The sequence below is a fragment of the Anas acuta genome, chromosome Z, assembly GCF_963932015.1.
Source record: "Anas acuta chromosome Z, bAnaAcu1.1, whole genome shotgun sequence".
NCBI classification, from domain to species: domain Eukaryota; kingdom Metazoa; phylum Chordata; class Aves; order Anseriformes; family Anatidae; genus Anas; species Anas acuta.
In genome coordinates this window covers 31,336,035-31,358,489 of record NC_089017.1, presented here as the reverse complement: position 1 = coordinate 31,358,489, position 22,455 = coordinate 31,336,035, and the positions used below count along the sequence as shown (strand labels likewise).

Below are 22,455 nucleotides of genomic sequence, written 5' to 3'. Positions count from 1 at the left end.
TGGCACATACTACTCTCTCCACTTCATATGCCCTTTCTTACAACAGAAAACAGTACATAATGAAGAAAAGAGCATAAAGTTCATGACAGTTTTGAGTTTTGTGTAAGCTAAAGAACACAAGCTCTGTTGCGCTAATAATGAAAGATGATGGGTCTTGTGTACAGCCTCTGAGGCCAAAGGATTTCTTCCAAATCAATTAAGGTCAGTATGGATCAGACTCAAAGGAATAGCAGGAAGAAATTCTGAGCATTTTTTGGCCATATATTAGCCATCTTGGGTCTCCTCAATATTTCTGCAGAGATCATAGCAGATCATGCTTAGATTAATGGGTCAAAAGGTCATTAAATCATTGGCCACATTTTTGGATTTACAGAAAACAAACAAACAAACCAAAAAAAAAAAAAAGTATATGAAAACATTTGTAAAAAAAAATTTCTCAGAGGAAAAGAGTGTGAAAGATTTAAATCAAAGCACATACATACACAAGTACTCTGGCACCCCCCTGTACTTGTGCATACTCCTTCTGCCCTCCTCCTTAATTTCTCCTGCCATTCATTATTACTCCTGTTTTCTTCCACACTTGCGCTTTCCCCATTTTGCTACCATTTGCTTCCTTCACTTTGTTCTTTTTGTCCTTATACTGCATCTCTCTATCTTCCTCTGCTTCCTTTCACCCTCCTTGGGGATGGCTTCCTCAGCACTTGCATTCCTTCTGGCCTGCTGTGTGTGGTGGTTTTCTCAGGTGAGCAGCTGAGCTCCACCATAACAGCTCTTTTACTCCACCTTCTCAAAGGGAAAGGGGGAGAAAATACAATGTAAAAGGTTCAGGGGTTGAGATAAGGAGGGGGAGATCACTCAACAATTATTGTCACAGGCAAAACAGAGTCAGCATAGAAAGATTAATATAATATATTACCTATTACTAAAAAACTAGAGCAATAAGAAACAAAACAAAACAAAAGCAATCTAAAACCACCTTCTCCCCATACACACTTTTCTATGCCCTACCCCTGAGCAACACAGGGCTGTCTCTCACTCTTCTCTCCCTGCTGCTGTTGCACAGCATTTTTTTGTTGTTGTTGGTGTTTTTTTTTTGTTTTTTTTTTTGTTTGTTTGTTTGTTTGTTTTGTGTGTGTGTGTGTGTGTGTCTGTGTGTGTGTGTGTTTTGTTTTGTTTTGTTTTTTTCAATCTGCTCTCCCAGAGCCCCAACCAACATTGCTTATTGGCTCAGATCTGGCCAGTGATGGATGCCTTTGAAAATGAATGAAAATGGCACTTATCTAATGTGGGGCAGGTTCTGGATTCTTCTCACAGAGGCCACCCCTGCAGCCCCCTGTTACCAAAAGCTTTGACAACCTGCTTTGTCATTTGGACTTGTGTGGCTTTTGCAAGCTTGACAGATCAGAAGTCCCACCTAAATGTGCTTAGTGGTAGCATAGGTATGAATGTATAAACAGTCTGCATGACTATTAAAGATTGGCTTGTCCTATGCACTTATTTGTATTGCTATGCACTTAATATGTGTTGTATTTAGAGAAAAACAGCTCATGTTATTTACTTCTAAATAATTAATTTGTGAGCTCACAACCAACTTCTCCTTTAATTGAGAGCCTTTTGAAAATGCACTTGATTGTAAGGAGGAGGATATGATACAAGAGAGAAATGACCGTAAGAAGTTTTTACTTTCTACAAAATGCAGATAAGCAGAGTGATCAGGATGTAAAATTCCACACTTGTGAATCTGCTTTTCCTTTTCGTCTTCCCCTCAAGTGTGGAAGTTTTTAACTTTTTACCATGGCTTGTGCCTGTCTTGTGAAAGCCAGCTTTTTAAATCTTGGAGAGCAGTGGGCTTGCAAAGTGTTCAGCCCACCTCTGAGAGATGAGCAACATCTGAGATCAATGGGAGTCACTGGATGTTTGGCACTTTGCATTCAGACAGATGTGTAGACATGCTGTGTATTTAACAACCTAAGAAAATAAAGGCTTCTCTTCTTGAAATTTTGGTTTCAGCTTAAGGCTTCAAAGAAGGTAAGAGTTCAGCTGCTCTAATGGGTTAATGTGTAGGATATTCATTAGCTGGGTGGAAACTTTACAGTTGAAACCTCATTGTTCATTAAAAATATAAATATCCATATGACATTAGTTTTTGTTTGCTTTTATCTTGTTACAGATATAATGACCTTGGTACAGATCATTTCCTGGGGATTAAGATTAATGATTGCCTGTGCATCAGGGTATCAGCTACTCCCGGCCAGTCATTAATCCCCAGGAAATCCTGTGCCAAATTTGCTTCTGCTTAAGTGCTGGTCTGGCAGTCCTTTATTCACCCAGGAGCAAGCTGGACTGTTCATAACAGCATTACGCATATGAATAAGGATTGCATCACCAGACCTGCTGTGTTGGTGAGGCCCCAATCCAAAATCCAATAAATTTAAGCATAAATCATGGCAGTCCTTCACTTATTTATTTATTTATTTATTTTGAATTGTATTCCTGAGATACCTTTGTCTGAGTCCTGGTTTTGAAATGCACATTCCTCGGTTATTAAAGGGTAGGATTTATAAAGATCTCTCTCTCTCTCTCTTTTAATAGTAAAGTGCTGTTGTTTTGCAGGAAGGAAAATCATGGGAAGTATTTTCTGTAAAAGTGTCTGTTATGTTATTCTGCCATGAATAGAAAGCCTACCTTCCTGTAGCTTACACAGCTTGTCCACCACAGAGAGGTCTGGGGAAGGTTGGGCCCTGTCTGCATTTGTGGGACCTCTGGCTGTTACTGCTGTTGCTTTAAAGAGCTATACCGTCAGGATCATGGAAACTCCTAGAGGTAGTCTGTTAAAAAGGGAAGATATTGGTGGTGAAGTAGGGATTCAGAGTGTCAGTGCAATCTGAGGCTACATAGTTTTTCTTGGACAGCTTTAGCAGGGGATGGGAAGGATGAGATCTTTTCCTTATCGCACCACCACTTTTCTGTCTGCTGATAGGCTGCCACAGGCCAACAAAACATCTTCCTTGGCAAGGGAGGATTTAGCTAGATGTTGACTCCCTTGTTCCTGTGTGACAAGGATATAACTCATATGCAAATGGTATTCTCTGCATGAAAATGAGCATGATATATATCTCTGTCACAGCTCAGTCCCCAGTCACAGATACATATCTTTGACAATTCTTTCCTATTCCCTTCTCTAACTGTATTTCCAAAATGGAAAACTACAGAATGTACCTCTGCAAGAAAAGTTCTTGTTTATTTATATGCTTTACGTTTTATTTATTTATTTATTTATTTATTTATTTATTTATTGTGAAAATGTAAGTATGGTGCATGCTATTGGTGAGAGAAGTAACCTTCTGTTACATAATGCTGAGCTGACAAGTCTGCCACCTCCTTTACTGAATACACAAAAACATACTATTGTCACTTCCTGCTCTGACAAATGAAAAGCAGAAACCTGCATTCATACTTCTCAGGAAAATAAAGAATGTGATTCTCAAAGTTTTTGACAATGTTGTGAAGTATTTACAATTACTCTTTACATCCTGTAGTGTTCCTAGGTATTGATGTTAAGAATTTCTCAGCTTTCCTATTCACCTGAAGGTATTTTTGCTTATTTTGCTGTTGCTACCTGTGTCCTTTACTAAAATGTCAATTTACCCCAAAGACAACTGTCAAAGGTTGGGTAACTTTCACTTGACTGATCAGTTAGCAGGCTCTCAGTTTTGGTCTCATGTTGCAAAACCCTTGTGCTCTACTACTTCCTTCGCCCTAGATAATCTACAACACCTCACCCCAACTGGGTACCTCTTTTTTGGCTGAAGCTGTTTATTTGTTAACATCCTCAGAGAAAAAAGGCTAGGAAGCACAGCTCCCACCAACTTGGAATCACAGAATCATCCAGGTTGGAAGAGACCTCGAAGATAACCTAGTCCAACCTCTGACCTAACACTAACAAGTCCTCCACTAAACCATATCACTAAGATATGACTAACTTGTGGGCTGTGCTCACCTTCTGCATTGCTGAAGTAACCTGAGCACTTCCAATCTCCTCGCTTCCAGCACATGGACTCTGCAGGACCGCAGTACACTTCTCGCACTGTTTCAGAGATAAAAGAATTAATTTTTTGTGGCTTCTAACCACAACAGCATTTTATTTATCATGAAAAATAATGCAAATCTCAACAAAATGACTACGTATCATTCTCTATTCTAGATCCTTTCACACTTGTTCTTACTCAACTCGGAAATGTTCTTACTTCCTCTCCTGGCATGCCACAGAGAAACAGCCCTCTGAGCAGAAAAACATGAGCTTTCTGGCTTTCTCTTCTGCTGAAGGCTGAAACGTTTGCAAGGGACATCTGCCAGAGAAGATGGGGGCTCCCTGCCAGGCTCACAAACAAATTAATAGCTGTTAGTTATAATCTCGTTTCTTGCCTTTCTCTCCATTGTGCAGAGTCTCAGTCTGATATGAAGGTAGAGAGCATCCTGTCTTACAAAGGCAGATACTCATACCCTTTATATAGCTACCTTTCACAGAATCTTTTTTTTTTTATTTCATTTAATTTGGAGGGGACCTCCTGAACTCCTCTAGGCCAGCACCCTGCTCAAACAAGATCTGCTAGAGACAGTTGCCCAGGACTGAATCCATTCATTTTGAATTATCTGCACAGATGAAGACTCTGCAGTCTTTCTGGGCTACCTGTTAGTTTGACCACCATCATAGTAAAACAAATAAATAAATAAAAATGGAATATTCTTATTTTTAATTTGTGCTAATTGGCTTGCACACTATCAACAGGTGCTTCCAAGAAGAGTCTGGTTCATGCTTTTTCATCTTTCCCATCAGGTTTGAATGGATGTACCTGGACATAACACAGATAAGTTCTCTCTGAGCCTTGTCTCCTCCAGGCTAAGCAGCCCAAGCTCTCCCAGCATCTCCTCATATGAGAGATGCTCCAAACCTTTCATCATTTTTGTAGCCAAGTTACTCATTCTGGTAACGGAACCCAGATGTGTCTTGCACATGCTGAGAGGAGAAGGATGACCTCCCTCAACATGTACAATGGTCTACGAAATGCAGCCCAGCATGCTGTTGGTCTTCTTTGCTGCAAGAGAGTGTTGATGGATTGGCTTTCAATGGCATGGTTCTCAGCTCAGTCATTAGCACTGAGGAACCATAACTCTCCTTTCCCTTTACTATTCAGCTATGTAGAGACCACAAAAATTCTATTCCTCAGTTAGGCACCTGAAGTTGCATGGTTAATGTAGATGAGTATTTTTACAGATATTTCCAACATCAAACTGAACTCCCCAAACATAAGTTAAAGCATAACTAAGGTAGAAATCATGAATTATGTTCAGCTAAAGACAGATCTATAGACAGAGATGTTACCTTAGATAGCTCTGTTAATATATCTTGGAACACTAAGAGAGAAATAGCTGTTTCCCTTATGGAATCAAAAAATATTACTTTAGATTTAGAAGACAAAAAAGGATAGTTGAAATTACAAACTTCCATGTAGCACACATAAGATATAAATCTCACTGTAACAGCTGTGTAACTTGAGCTGTCTACAAAGACATGGGCTTTTGGCATAGAGAAAACAGTATCTGAGGCTGAAAAAGCAAATTTTATTATGAAGCTATGTTTCAGCTGATATATCTAAATGTTCATTTTGAATCTGTACCTACAACCAAACAAGTGGAATTTTTAAGTCTGAATTGTTTGAGTGAGTGGGCTCATTTAGCATACATGCAATTCATTCTTGTCATATTTTGGGAATGTTGGTCTTGCTTTTTCTAATTACAATAGCTTCACTTTCAGTGACAATAGGGTGAGCAGGTTTGGAACTTTTATCCTTTCCACAGAATGTGTCTATAGTGTGCATCAAAAATTGGATGTGTATTGATACATAACTTAAGGTACAAAGAAACCTGTATAAATTTCTCTCAGAATGGGCAATTCAATGACAAAATGTATCTGCTTGTTGTGTACCTTTCAAACTCTACACCAATAAATGACAGGTCTTCTTAACTTCATCTGTCTCAAAATACAAACAGGAGAAGGCAGCAAGGCGGCACTCTATACTAGTTTAACATACAGAATTTCAAGCTACTTAAAAATTTAAGAACTGGTCCCCCTTTCCTTTTTAATAACTAAGTTTTCCCTACTTTTATTAAGTCACTATTTCCACACTGGTGAAGCACTCTAATCATATAAGCAGCCTGAATTTCTAAGATAAGCAGCATAGATCACCTTTTAAATCGGCATTCTTCTGTTTAGGTAGAAAAGTTTAAATAACAGAAATTTTCTGGTGCCTTTTCTAATTTATTTTCTAAAACCTGAAATGTATCCTTTGTGTTTGTTTTGTGGTAAGTGTTAGTTTTATCATCAATTTATTTCTGTATGTCATGTTTTATTCTTTTAAATAGAATCTACTCAAGCTGCTCGCTGCAGGCAAAATTCTTGTCTCACATCCCATGATATTTTCCAGTGATACTCTGTTCTTCAGAAAGCATTTTCTTCCTGGGATTCCCTACAGAGTGTGAAAGGAAGGCATGAATATTTAAATGCAAGTGTAATTCCAGAGCAGGGTACAGCTGTCCTGACTATGCAATTCCATGCTTAATGGCATTGGTTTTATTCTAAGTTTCTTCCTAACTCTGAATTTCCTTGTTAAAAAAATATTAATGACAAAGAACATGAACAGTTGATAAGTCTGGATAGATAAGGACATGACAGTGGTTATGAGGGGCTTTCTATTGAAGTGGAAAGTCCTCCGCCTTCCTTCAGCGGTTTGCACTTGGTAGATTACTTCCTTCTCAGCGGGTTGATTGGACATTCTGACTGGATTGTGAAGGAAGCAGACACTGCCCTTCCTCAGACATGCTGAAAATGGGAATGGCAATTCATTGCATCTGGAGCTGTACATGCATGTGTCCAGCATTCCAGAATGCCAGGTATCACAGTGCAGCAGTTTTACCTGCTGTGCAGCTAAACTCCAACACAACCTCTCTTTCAGTCTTCCTCCTCAAAAGAAGAGGGGGAGAAGAAAGTATGATGGAAAAAAAAAGGGTCAAAGTTTGAGATAATTTAATTAAAGGGAAAAGAAAGAGGGAAAAATCAAGCAAAGGCTGTGCAGAAGCGAAGAATGAAAATATATATATATTCTACTTCCTGTCAACAAGTGATGCTTGGCCATGCCCTGGGAATCAGGGCCTCAATACATGTAATGGTTATCTGGGAGGACAGACATCTTTGTAATGAGAGCTTCCCCTCTTCTTCCCCTCCCCCGCCTTTTATTGCTGAGTGTGACACCACATGGTGTGGAATATCCCTTTGGTGGGTTTAGGTCAGGTGCTCTGGTGATGTTCCTTCCTCATCTCTTACCCAGCCCCAGCCTGCTGGCTCTTGGGGGGTTTGGAGGGAGTCTTGCTGCTGTGCCAGCACTGCTCAGTAGCAGACCCGACACTGGTGTGATACCAGTGCAGTTCTATCTACAAGCGCAACACACAGAATTATATGGAATGCTGCAGGGAGAGGTAACTCCATCCCAGCCAGAGCCCGAACACACAGCTACTGGGTAAAATCCTGTCACCATCAGAATTAGTGGTAAAGCCCCCAGTATCATTGAGAAAATGCAGTCTCCATGTCTACATTTTAGAATTCCTATTTGCATGAATATTAGAAATTCTTTGGAAAGAAATACCCCCTTTAAAGTCAGTGGGAACTGTCTTTGACCCAGACAGCGTCAATTCTGTTAATCAGTTGTCCTTTGGTGTTTCTGTGTCCTAGAAAATGCATAGCACATGTCTTGGAAAGTTGGAAAAGGAAGCAAAGCCATCAGGAATAAGATACTTCATGCTTTTCTTAAATGAAAAAATAATCACTCAGAAATATCAAAAGCAGTGTCTGACACGTAATATGCATTTACATGACTTTTTTTTTTTTTTTCCGTTACTTATGTGTTAGTCACCTCCTTAAAAATACTTGCCTTTTAACATATATCAATTAAAAACCCATGGATCCTCTCACACCTCCGACAATCTTTGGTACCATACAATTTGCTAGACAGTATGGTCTGTAAGAAATGGGTGTTTTCAGTCTCCATTTTAAGTGCTGCACTAAGACCAAAGAAATAAACAGATCTTGCTTTTGGGTGTTGTTACTGTCCTGAGCTGCCCAGAACTCTATGAGTATGATTGTATACATTTTTAATTATGTTTCTGTTCACACTGCAATTAGATAAAATTATGATAAACTAATTATAATAAAAACAGACAAGTTTAATAAGATTATTATCAGGGCAAAAACACCTACAGTAAACAACAGGGTAAGGACACATAAGGAGAAAGAACAGGAACAGAGGCTCACAATTCAGAGACAAGACGGAAGGCAACCACATTCTGTTGTAGAGCCCAGAGACACAAAGCATCACATAATTTAGTTATTACCCAATGTTCTGCCTACTGGTCAATAAACTGTCAACTATAAACATCAACATGAATTTCTGCCTTATCATTTAAATTATTTCCTTTATTTGCTTAGGTGTGTTAACAAAGTAACAACACTAGTAGCATAATCCAGAAACATAGAATTCTAAATGTGCAGTTATTATTATTTAATGTATTACTTGGATCCAAAAGAGATCCCTTTGTATTTGCCACTGCATCAACTCAATGGCAAGGCTTCCATTTTTCAGAAACTGGCAGCTTGAAAGCCCACAGGCAAAAAAAGTAGGCTACAACACTGACTTAAAAATTGCATAGTTTAAATTATCTAGAGGCAGTAGGAGAAAAAGGGTTTTGCTTTTAGAAAAATCTGTTTTTTCTACTCTGCCTGCTGCAGCAATAATACATACGAACTCGTACAGCTGTCCCAGTCTGTCCTACATGGGATATAAGTAGTCTATGAGAAACAGAAGAGGTAGAATCATAGAATGAATCATAGAATATCCTGAGTTGGAAGGGACCCATAAGGATCATCAGGTCCAAATCCTGGGACCGCACAGGTCTACCCAAAGGTTTAGACCATGTGACTAAGTGCACAGTCCAATCACTTCTTAAATTCAGACAGGTACATGGAGTACACAAAAGGTGGGAGTCAAATTTATGCTGAGTTTCAGTGAAAATATTTTTTTTTTCAAAAGAGTTACTCCTTTTTAAAATTCACAATGTCTGATATTCTTTAATTTGTGGGATTTGTACATTTTACCTCAAACAGTCTATGTACAAAGGCATTATTTTTTGTTATAAGTCTGCTAAGGGTTAGGACTCTCATTATACACCTGCAATATTAATCTTCACCAGATCTTTCATATGCTTTAAGTGCTGAGAGTTCTTTGATCCTAATCTACCATTGCTGATGAAACCAAATCAAGTGTTGATTCAACTTTAGGTTGGATAGCCACTACAATTTATCTAGCACAATTTTTGAACTGGCCTTCTTTCTATGTTTGTGGCTGGGTCTCTGATTATGTAATTGAATTTTCTCAAGACTGTGAGAGATAGGAAAAGTTGGGGAAAAAATGTTTCTTAAAATGCTTGATGTCATAATATGAATTTCTCTAAGTCCTCTGGCCCACCTATTCATCCTTCTTTAAAAAAAAAAAAAAAAAAAAAGTGAATATTGAAAGGAGATGCTGTAAAACATGATGATGAAAGTAAACCCAGATCAGAAATCATATCAGAAAGGTTTAAAGGGGGAAGAAAATCCTTCCAATAGGAAATTTCTGTGGTGGTCTTACCGTGCTGGGCAGCTAGACTCCTCCACCACAAGCTCTCTTTCACTCCTCCTCCTCAAAGGAAGAGGGGAGGAGTATGATGAAAGAAAAAGGCTCAAAGGTTGAGATAAGGATAATTTCATTATAGGGAAAAGAAAGAGGGAAAAGACAAACAAAGGCTGTGCAGAAGCAAAGAGGGGAAATAAAATTATTTTCTACTTCTCATCAATGAGTGATGCTTGATAAAGTCCTGGAAAGCAAGGCCTCAATGAGTGTAGCGGTTGTTTGGGAGGATAGACATCTTCATAATGAGAGCCAGCCCTCTCCTCCTTGTTCAGCTTTACCCAGCTGGACAGCTGAACTCCACCACAACTGTTCTCTCACTCCACCTCCTCAAAGGAAAGTGAGAGAAAATATGCTAGAAAGGGCTCAGGGTTTGAGATAGGGACAGGGAGATCATTCTACAATTATTGTCATGGGCAAAACAGACTCAGCAAAAGGGAGATTAATATAATTTATTGCCTATCGCTAGCAGACTAGAACAATGAGTAGTAAAAGCAAACTAAACACACTCTCCTCCCATCCACTTTCTTCTATGTCCTTCCCCTGAGCAGGGCAGGGGAATGGGGGCTGCGGTCAGTCCCTGTCACTTTCTCTCCGCGGCTCCTTCACGGTCACTCTCTGCCCCTGCTCCCCATGGGGTCCCTCCCACAGGATGCCGTCCTTCCCAAACCGAGCCTGTGGGGGCTGCCCACAGGCAGCAGCTCTTCAAGACCTGCTGCCACATGGCTCCGTACCACAGGGTCCATCCATCCCCCAGGAGCAAACTGCTCCAGCACGGGTCCCCCACGGGTGGGGGCAGCTCCCCCCAGACCCCTGCTCCTGCGTGGGCTCCTCACCACGGGCTGCAGCTCCAGCCCGGGGCCTGCTCCTGCAGGGGCTCCATGGGTCTCAGCCTCCTCCAGGCCACATCCACCTGCTCCACCGGGGGCTCCTCCACCCATGGGGGGGCTGCAGCGTGGAGATCTGCTCCATGTGGGACCCATGGGCTGCAGGGGGACAGCCTGCTCCACCAGGGCCCTCTCCACAGGCTGCAGGGGAACTGCTGCTGTGCCTGGAGCACCTCCTGCCCTCCTGCTCCACTGACCTTGGGGTCTACGGGGCTGGTTCTCACTCCTCTTTCTCCCAACTGCTGCTGTGCAGCATTTTTTTTCCCTTTCTTCAATCTGCTTTCTCAGAGGCTCAATCAACATCACTTCTTGGCTTGGCTCTGGCCAGCAGCAGGGCCCTTTGGAGCTGGCGGAAGTTGGCTCTGACCTGACGTGGGGCAGCTGCTGGGCTCTGCTTACAGAGGCCACTTATGTAGCCCCCCCATCTACCAAACCCTTGCCATGTAAACCCAAAACCCTTCCCCTTGCCCAGCATTTATTGCTGAGTGTGACCTCATGTGGTATAGAATATCCCTTTTGTTGGTTTAGGACATCTACCCTGGTAATATCCTCTCCCCACTTCTTGCCATGCTGTATGGGCTGCTCCAGGGAAAGTTAATTCCATGCCAGCCACACCCACTACTATTGTCTATTGTAGGAGGCTATTTAGAAGATCCATCCAGAACATACATAATTAGAAAAACATTATGATAAATGCAAAATACTTGATAAAACAAAAACAAAAACAAAACAAAACAAAACAAAAAAACATAGTACAGTCAGAAAAAAAGACACCCTTAAAATCACTTCTAAACACAGAATTAGCAAAAATTATCTTCGTTCTTATCTTGGAGGATAAAAAAGTAAACAGAGCATATTTATCCCCAAAGCTGTAGGCTTTCTATTAAGCTGTTAATTTCTTTATTCAAAGTTTCTATTCACTGTGGAACAGTATAATCAAAGACAAATAATTAACTACACTGCTATTAGGAACTTTCATTCTGACTTCTTCCATGCCCCTTCTCCCCCAGTCTCGACCTCTGTTCTTGCTATTGTCCCACAAAATACGTAGGAATATATTTTGATTTAAGTAGCACTAATGTAAACCTACAGCCTTCAGTGGAAAACTCTATTGTCATAAACCCAGCCTTCATTTCCTCCATTTGCAGCTGGCAATAGACAGACAGCCTGTTTTGGATCCAGCTAGCCAATGAGCTTATTGCAGCATTTCTCTGTCAAGTGTCACAGCTCTTTCCCATCTGACAGCTTGTCAGATGCTGATACTTAGCAAGAATGAGTAGGTCAACTTATAAAACTGAGTGGATAAAGTTTGTGTTAGCCCAACTCTGTGGTTTAAACCTGCTGGGGACATGGGGGTAGTGTCCCCAGCTGTGCTGGGGAGTGATGTCCACGTATTTCCAACAGTGGCAGCAGGATCTGCTGGAGAACGTCTACTGAGGTGTCATAGCTACCCCACCACAAGCCTATGATCCATGAAGCCCATCAGTGAATAGCATTCAGATCCTGCAGTTCTGTAGCACACAGGGAGCATTAATCACTAGTTGTGGGTTCCCTGTAGTTTCTCTCACTGGGACGCTGTTTCCTTGGTTTTCTCTTGTGTCCATTCTGACCCACTCAAAAAGAGAAGAGAATCCTCATCAGGTTTAAGTCTTCATTAAGGAGATCATCAAAGCTTTGCTGTTTATGTTGTTCTTGTTTGTTTATGTCTTAACAGACATAAACTATGTATCCTACTGAAAATTTGTGTATTTTCCTCGCTTAAAATAAAAAGAAGTGGCCTCCTCAAACTAGTGACATATTGATTTCATACACTTTTTGACTTTTCCATGTGCCCACTTGTATGCAGTAGACCACTGAAGAGTGAGAGTGCATGACCATACTAAAATCTTTGTTATTTCTTCTGAAGAACTGTCAAGAAGCAGCTGACCTTCAGAATCATATGTGCAAACTCTTCCACAAAATTCCCTTTTTTTCGCCAATATAACTCTAATAGGTTTCATGCTTACAATGTTTTTAGTAATTATTTGACTGCTATGAAGTTGCAGTTCTTGACTGCAAGCTCATTCTCAATTTCTTTACCAGTTTTGAGCCTTTACTTTCTTGTTTCACTTCTCCCTCCTATCTTATGTATTCAGTCTTTTGATAGCTTGAATTTATGGGCTTGGGTTTGAAAATTCAGGAAAAAGCTATGCTCTCCATATGTTCATTCCAGAATGCTTAATAATTCCTTCCAAGCAAAGCTGCCACTGATGCTGATTAAGTATTATGCTTTGATGCCTTCATGACTTTGGAAGTCACACACAATGGAGCTACACTAAAAATTCTGGTGTTACCTTCAGTGATCTCTCTTTATCACTTCTGTTTTGAATGAAAGATATGTTAACTCAGAAGATTTTTAATTACTGTGAAGAAGTGTGAGATGCATTTTCATGCAAATATGTATTTTTATGCCAAATGGAAATCTTGTGCATGTCTAAGATACTCACAATGTATTACTTGTTTTTGAGAGCCTGAAAACCACAGTTTTCATGGGTACACACTTCTAGGTGGTTACTTTAAAGCAGGTAATTTTCTTATGCGTACTGTGAGAATCTCTTGGCCAGAGATTCCTAACATTATGAGGGACACCTGCAGTCAGTATCTGAGATGTTGGTAGCAAGAGATCAAAGAGCTCTGGAAATAATGGCTGCACTTTCCTTCCATGAGAGACTATGGCAGAAATTAGCGTTTTACCACAGTGAGTACCTATGAACATTGAAAATAAAGTGAGTAATTAGGTATATTGTTTGAAATTGTAATCAATGTGGCACTGTTGAGTAACAATATTCTTTCTGTTTACTTTGATATTCTGTGGCAACTACATATGTAATAGAGAACAGTAGGTAATAAGGCAAATTTGTCGTAATTCTTCAGGAATGTCAGACAGGATTAACAGGAACCCTCTGTTCTCTTCTGGTGTAAAAAATATGCAGAAGGCAACACATTAATTCATTGTCTCTGTCACTGTTGAGGATCAGCTGTTAAGCTGCATCATAGCATCCTTTTTGTTTCTGTGACCAGCGGGGATGCTGGTACTGGCTGGCAGCCAGTCTGTCTGCTGTGACCTGTGTGGGAACCACATACCATGTTGACAAAACTGGACTTATCAAATTTTAATAATGTTGGATATATATTTTTTTTATCTTTTCAAACACTCTCTATCACAATATTTCAGATTTCCAAGGCCATTTAAAATCAGTTTATTTTAAAAGCTGACAAATTTTTCAAATCCAAATTTTTTTAAAAGAACTTCAATTGAGTTTGAGTTTACTTACAGTCATATTGAACAGAATCCTATTATAACATAAAATTTTATAACAGAAACCAGTACATCAGAGGCCGATTGTATAGAAGCAGATGTCAGGTATTTCTGAACAGCACTGACCCAAGTAATATTAAAATCTACGAAATAATTCATGCGAATACGTGCAGCTGACAGTTTCCAGCATCATAGCTGTGCATTGCAGCCAGTGGCCTGTTGACTCTATAAAATGTTCTTCTCTGCATATAAGACTACAAAAGCTTTGCGTAGCATAATCTCATCGGCAAGATTTTTTTTTCTTTTTTTTTTTTTCCCTTCTTTTTTTTTTTTTTTCCTGGAAATAATTTTGCTAACTGCAAGAATTAACCTAGTTTAATCCTTGGTGTGTTGAATATTACCTGGAGCATAACTATTGTCAGCATCATGCACTGTCATGCACATCTGTTTGTTTCTTTTCTCTTTTTCCGCAATATCAGCCTCCTTTTTTTCTCTCCTATTTGCCTTGTATCTCTCACTTCAGATTGGAAGCAAGCAGGCCTAAAACAGATGGTCAGTATGTCAAGTGCCCCGCCTTTTTGCTGCTACTTTTATTTCTTCTGGAGATGGAGCATAATTCACCATTCCTGTTGGCTTTCTCTGAAACTTCTTCTGTTTCAGCCATTGTATTGGAGACCTCATGCCTCCAATTGATTTTGTTCATTTTTCTTTTTGTTGCCATGGTATAACCTTCTTCTCAACTTTGTCCATCTTCACTTGTGCTCCTGCACTCTTTTTTCTCCATGAGTTTAAACAGTACCTCTCAGGCAGTGTCATCTCCTGTGTGTTCTCCCATTTCTGTGATTACTGTTGGGTTCCTTTTTGCATCTGTCTTCCACTACCATCCTCCTCTTCCAGTGGACACTTTACCCCAGGTTCTAGCAAATCTGACCATAGAAATGTCAAGACAATGATCAATGAGAATAAATTTAAACAAAGTTGCTGGCCCTTTAGTTGGTGGGCATGGTACCTGAATTAAAAAGCACATGTGGTCCCAAATGGTTCAATATGCAAATTGAAGTTATAGGGAGCTCTCCCAGGATAAGGAATTCAAGCTTTTAGGGCTAAAACCAAGGTTGTTGGACAGCTTCCTTTGTGTAAAAGTAGCTACAAAGATTATGTTACAACAGTAAGTTTTTTATTTTATTTTATTTTTTTACAAAACAATATATTCATTATATATCATTGTAACAATATGTAACATCATTGTAACATCATGTAACAATAGGTAAATTTCTCTCTTTAAATGACATCTTTCTTTGCTTTAACAGAGACCTAGAGTAATGTCATATGCTAATGGGTTTACTTATGTGCAAATAAGAGACTACATTGTACAAGCAGGAGTATGCCAATATTTGTAATTGGTTTTGCTAAAACAAGTCCCTGAAAGAATCTTTACAATCAATTACAATTCATTTATAAAGTTAACACTGATAATAGCATGTGTTTTTTAGTTACACACTTTTTTTTCTCTGCATTGTAGAAATGTTCATTTGGCAGATTTAGGTATCATCAAATAGATTAAAAACTAAGGACTTTTAAAGCATATGTTTTATGTGATATCACTGTTTTACAGTTAAGAACTAATGGCCAAACCTTCACTAAAATTCACTTGTGTGGAAAAACATTGAAAGATCATGAGGTGCATCAGCTAAAAGCAAAATAATTGGCCAGCATTTGTATAGTTAATTGCTTAAACAGATTCATAAACATGAAGAGAGAATATTTCCAAAGAAAACACCACTATCAAACTGTTAAGTATCCATTTTGTATGATTATGCTCTGTCAAAGGTTGGATGAACAGAAACTCAATTGTAACATTTTACATAAAAAATAACAAACCATCCACAGATTCCTCAACAAGTTGTTTACAGATTGTTCCATGTTCTTATTTTTTTCTCTGTCCTGTTATGTAGAATGCTGAGACCAATATTAATATATTGTATTTTACATATGCAAACATATACGAATATATGCTTTTTTTAATAAAAAAAAAAAAAAAAAGAAAAAATATATTTTCACACAAAAATGAGGTGTAAAGCAGCATTTGGAGAAAAAAAAAAAATATTATGTATAAATTTGTATCACACAGAAAAATAAGCATAGTCCTAAAGACCTACAGACCTCTGCATTACATTCTTTTCTCTGATCTGATAGACTATAATCATATTGAGATCTATTTAATGTTAATGAATTTAGGTCTCATATCCCCCAGTAAAGTGAGTAAATGTATCTTTTCTGGTTTCACAAATAATAAGAGTAGTTAAATTGAGTAACCCTCTACAGCATGTCAGTGTCTGCACTGGTATCAGAACAATGTATGTGAGACAGCATAATGCACAATTCCTGAGATTATGTTTTAAATTTATTATGTTTTGGATGTGTAACTATTTGATTGTATGTCCTGAGACATGTTAAAAAAGCTCATTTTCCAAAGCTCCTGCTGCTCAAGTCCTGTCAAGGTTTGTTATGTTATTCCCAAATAAGGAGACACCAAATTGGTAATCACCTTGAAAAGGCTGAATAGTAGATTTTGATGCTTCTCCTCAATCTCAGTCTAGCAAGTTACTCATCTAAAGCAAGTGACTTGTGAAATTTCTGGTGGGGGGGAAAGGCACTTCCATTTCTGTACTCCATGTTTCACTGTCCTGCAAAATTTTTTTGCATCACTGTTGAAGTTTATGAAGCACATGCAAAAACGTGTACATTTCTTGAATGTCTTCTGGTTCCTTATCTTTGTGTCTTTTACTGTGATGTTGTAGAGCTTGGATCATATGGAAACCTAAAATATTATGACACAATGACTGAAGAAGGTAAGAAATATTTTAGAATCATTCGTATCAGCATTTTTCGAAGCCTTACTTTAAGTGTCTTTTCTGTTTTTTGTCTGTTTGTTTGTTTGTTTTTTCCTGTTTTCAATTTGTCCATTACGGAATGACTCCTTTTTGCATGACTTCATTGGCAGTGTGATCAGTTATCGCTCTTTTTTCAGGTTTTTATTTTCAACATTTCAGCTTTGCTACTTTCAGATAAGGAAATACAACAGAATGTTTTTATTAAAGAAGAATATACATGCAAAACCACACTCATAATTTATACAGCACAATATAATGTAGATTGTGAATCCTTATTTTATGTCATGTTTTACAATGCATTTAGGAAGGTAATTTGTGGATGTTAAAATCACTCAGCTTGAGAACAATTATTAAGTAACTTCAGTTTGCTGTATTATTCAAAAGTAAGGAACGAATTTCAAAACTAGGCATGACTGTTCATGGAGTATTAATTGTAAGCTTAATTGCAATTAATATTCAATTTAAAATCCTGGTTCTAACAATACAAGAAGGAAGTGATTAGAGCCTGAATCAAGGCTCAGTATCTCAGGGAACTTTTCTGCTGATTGAAAAACATTGATGTTTACTGTATTAATTCAGGAGCCCAGTTACTTAATTTCCACCACATTTACATCCAACTGCAGCCAGCACTTCTGTAATTCGGAAGTTTCCCAGACCTGAGACCTGAATATCTATAAGATCAAGGCTCATTGTCCAGCTGTCTGACTACAGTGCTAGACAGAAGTTTTCATGAGTGCTCAGTTTAGTACTCACTGGTGTGCTTGACTATGGAGATAAGCTTGAGGTCTGTAGTTTAACTGCCCATTCCTACTTACTTTTAATTCTCTCTATATATTAATATATATATAATTTAATATATATAAATATATATATATTAATTCTAAATATAAGATGAATAGCGTATGTTCTCTGTAATTATGAATATAGACATGCTCTAGATCATTGTTTAGATTGATCTTGTTAAAAGGTTTTAATAAAACCTTTAGTATATGCCTTCTGGCCATTTCTCCTGGAAAACCAACCAAAAAAAAAAAAAAACACCACCACCAACAAAAATAACTTCTGACTCTTTCTCATTTTTTATTTGAGCTGCTTATAATCACATATGCTTACTGTCCTGGGGCCAGCTTCCACCTTTGTGCCTGATACTGGAAGATGATGGTTTCTTCTGGAGAAAGCATGACCACCAGCTTGTAGGGCAGCCTGGAAGCACCACCAGATTCATTGTCTGACTCACAGAAGTGGTACTAATATAAGAGAAGATGCTTGAGATGAGATTTTACCAGGCAAACCTTGGTGTATGTGTTGTTTAAACACACTTCTGAAGCACCTGAAATGAGTCATTAACCAAGCCGATTCAGATAAGGCTACCAGAGCTAAAGCTTTTGCAGCACTTATCATCTCAGTGTTTTTTACATTCAAGTAGCAAATGTCATTTCTCATTCTAGCCTCAGAGCTGGATATGTTAAGGTCCTTATACTTTATTCCAAAGTGTGAAACCTACCATTTCAAAAACAATTGCTGCATAAGTAGTCTTCAGGTTTTTATAAATACTGTAATGGTAATTAAAAATAGATATTCATGGGAAACTATCCATGCAAGAATGCTATGTACATTATATGCCTATATTATCACTGCGCCTATACTGACGTAATGCTATTAATATTCAATGTCACCTCAGAAAACACTCCTCATGAATAAATAATCAAAGACCATACTGTAGCAGTATCTAAAATCTAGTAGTAAAAATTTTCCAGTAACAAAAAGAAAGAAGGAAACTCTTTGTCTTTAGGAGTATTAACACTGACAAGTCTACAATACAGTTTAGCTTCTCAAATACAATTGTCATAATCATTTTCAAATGCATTTCATAAAGCAATAATGAATAGTGTATCCCAGAAGCTATATTTAGATCAGTGTGCTATATTTTCAACTCTCTATTTGGATATTCAAAAATATAATCCTCATCACTCCACATTACACTTACTCACTTATTTTCATTATCCCTTTCTCTCCTTTTTTTTTTTTTTTTTTTTGTCTGAGCTTTTTGTACATCTTCTACAGTAAGTTAACCAGTTAGCCACAGTAATGTGTAAATCCAGTTGCAAATTCCAGATTTTTGTTTCTAATGCTGTACATCCTTATCCTTGGGCTCCCACCCATACCCTGAATTCTTTCATTCTTTTGATGGAGAAGCATGGGCACATATATTTTTGCTGCTGCATCAGCATAAGCAGAGACAAAATGTGACAGTTAGCTGACAATACCAGATACAGCCTAAAGGCCACTGGGGGCCTTTGTGCTCCAGGTCTTAGGAACTGATCTGTTTTGTTTGCTCTGTTTGGTCAGACGCTGACTTTAGATTAATTGCTGATTAATCAGCAAACAAATGATATTCATCCTCACAAATTGTTTTAAATTAATTACCGATTAATCAGGTCCAACTCAGAGAGACAACATACCCTACCAGATGGGAAAAGAACCTCACATTAATCCTATGTGAAGTAGCCTCCACCAACAGCCTACAACATGACAAAACTGCACATATTTTCATGTAGCACTTCTGCAGCATTTTACAGTTTAAGTAGAAAGTGCATGAAGCAAATTTCTAAAATTGATCACTTGCAGCCTCCCAGCTTTGTTCCACAGCTGGTCACCAAACAGACTGGTAGGAACAGTTCAGACTGCTCAACAACCACAGATTTGGCATATTATGAAAGCTCAGCTATAGCGCTGATGGCACATATGTGTAGTAATTTACATTTGATCTGAGACTAAGAAGAAGACAAAGGATAGTCTTACATTTTTTAAACCAGTAGATTTCTGAAGATAAATTACTTTTCTGTAAAATCAGAGGTGAAACTGTAGCCCATAATTTAGATTGTAGTCAAATGATTGCATTTTTAACACGTCCATAATCAGGAAGGCAATCTTCGCCAGCTGATGCCTGCTGGATATGCTCATGCAGATCAAGGTGTATGTTTATTATACACTACTGATTTGTTTGCATACATTCATATATAAGAAATTTAACTTTAAGCTACCTTCTTTCCTAATCACCCAGCCTTGATCTCATGTTCCTTCTGGGTCATGCTTTTTAAAGGTTAAAGAATTGCAATGTCTGTCCAAGTTCAGCAAATCTAGATTAATTAAGAATTTTCTATAGCTATTATCCTCTTTTTATTATCCTATTTTTATCCATGAAGTCAAACACTGTCATTGATCTACACTCTTATGGCACCTGTTGTAAAAATTATGCTTAGGTAGTAAAACCCATAGCACATAGGACTGTTAAAGAGGAAACAAAAGCTTCTAGCTTCTCCAAGAATTAAAAATAACATAAAATTCCTATGGGTTCATTTAGTAATGCCACTAAAAGATAAGAAAAAAAGCACAAGAGAGCATGTATGCCTAAGATGAAATTTTTGAGGCTTTTTGTAAATTTGAATAACTTAAAAATATCTTGTTTCTTGGTTCTTGGTGGGTCTGAAGAAGTTCTGATTTGGTTGTTTGGACCTAGTAGACAAAAAGGGCAGGGATTAGGAAGGAGGAACCACAGCTCTGCTTTCTTTTACATCTCAGTGCCTTCAGGCAGTCTAGTATTACCTCTTTCCTGCAATGGCACTTTTGATAGTTGATTTTATGTCCTTTAATCATTTCCTCACACTGTTTTATTACTTACACTGCATGAATTGAACAGCAGGTAATGATGTAAAACAACATAAGCTGAAGCTTGCATATACTGAGAAATAAAGATAAGCAAAAAAACACTTTCAATTTCAAATGATGAGGTTAATTTTCATGACAGTGACATATAACTGTGGAACAGCCTCCTGAATGAACTTGTGGGTGTGTGACTTACAAATGTCAATGTAGGAAATTCTTCCTAAAGAAGAGAGACACTTGACAATGTGAAGAAAAAAATAAAAAGGACAACTTCAATTAATTTGATATAAAACAGTATGAATAGCTGTGGAGATCTTTTCAGTTCGAGTTTCTCTCTCAGAGAAAAAAAAAAAAAAAAAAAGGAAACAATAAAATCTAAACTATTTCAAGCAATCCTAGACAAAAAAAAATGTAGTATCCTCATCAAAGTCTGCATCATTTTAATATACTGTTTAAAATTTGAGTCTTAAATTAAAATAATCCTGGCATAGATGAAAACATAGATGTTTCCACATATGTTTCTCAGAAAAAAATCTCAGTTCCATAGTTTTCATTGCTCACAAAAAATACATTTGGGTATTTGGGTATCACAGACCAAATTTTCAGATATATGAAGATGAGTTGGAGTCTGACACTTCAAGAAATCCTGTAGCAAACTGACATATGTGTTGTATGAAAATTATGCAGGCACCTCTCAGAATCTATGCATGCATCTGGAGAAGCACTTCTTAAATGGCCCTTGTGTTTCAAATGAAGTTAAGAGCTGGCTTGACTTAGCATTTCAGATTAAAATATTTAGAAATATGGTTTTCCTTTTATTTATATCATTTTTTTTCTTTGTGTCATCTCATATCCCAATAAACTTCATTTCTCTTTCTCTCTTTTTTTTTTCTTTAACTTTTTATTTCTTATTCCCCATCTAATTAAAATCTCTGCCATTGACCCTGCACACTGAAATAATGAAGTGACTTACTATTTAGCATTGTGTTCTATTCTTCAGTACTCTTCTACAGGCAGTTTTACTTTAGGTACCATGTACCAAATAAGACAACTTTTGTTGTGAATGACTAATTTATTTATTTATTTGTTTGTTTATTTATTTATTTATTTATTTTTGAGCATGATGTGCTTGTGAAAAGATAGGGGCTACTGCAAGGACAATACTGCTTATTAAATCTTTGTGGCATTTTTATTACTCTCCAAGTGATTTGCTGTTGACACAATAATTCTTCCACGTGAATAGTAGCTGCAAGTCCCTGTGCACTGTGCATACATTTCTGCACATATGAAAGCATTGGTACAAGAATTTGAAACATTTTCTTGTGATGGTATTGTTTCTGATAAGCTTCCATTTGCAAGAAGGGAAGAGAGGATTTTTTTCTTGACCAAATATATTTTCTTGCATGTCTTTAATTTTAATCTAGAAGCAGTGAGTCTACCCAGCTACCTGAGTTAATTCGTGACTTCTCTGTACTTCCCATTATTAATCAATCATATGATTCTGTTGAAATATCTTTTGGCCTTAAGCCTGCACTCTTTGTGCTGCAAAACACCAGAGCACGTACAGTGTATTTCTACAACACATAGACAGTCATAAACCACCCACAGAGGCCTTACATAGAAAGTTCAACCAAAGTAGAGAAAGGGGTGAATTAATTTCACTTAATATTTGCCAGCTTTGGCATTGCCTAATTTGGATGTGGTGTTTGGACTCAGTGGTCAACAAAGAGTGACCTGGGACTTCTCTTAGGGGGTAATGAGTTGTCCTGGAGACAGTCTAGATGATGAATTTCATGCTTAACCTCATGGGAGACAAAAACCACCTGGAAGGGTGAGAAGAAAATTTTCATTTGAGAAGCTGGAATGGAAATAATTTATTATGAAGACTTTTTCCTCTCCATCTGAAGTACCTGTTGAAATTACAGTGACATGAA

The 22,455-nt window shown here is 37.9% G+C and overlaps 1 protein-coding gene across 7 annotated transcripts in view; it reads left to right on the top strand.

The window, feature by feature from the left end:
• SLC24A2 (solute carrier family 24 member 2) overlaps positions 1-22,455 on the top strand; it is a 164,155-nt gene that overhangs the window by 65,143 nt on the left and 76,557 nt on the right. For 5 of the 7 annotated variants that reach the window (XM_068666424.1, XM_068666420.1, XM_068666418.1 and 2 more), the window contains one exon: positions 16,763-16,813. The exons of the other annotated variants lie outside the window; for them this stretch is intronic. In XM_068666424.1, coding sequence (XP_068522525.1) covers positions 16,763-16,813 — 51 coding nt within the window. The remainder of the gene's footprint in view (positions 1-16,762; positions 16,814-22,455) is intronic. 7 annotated transcript variants of the gene reach the window in all.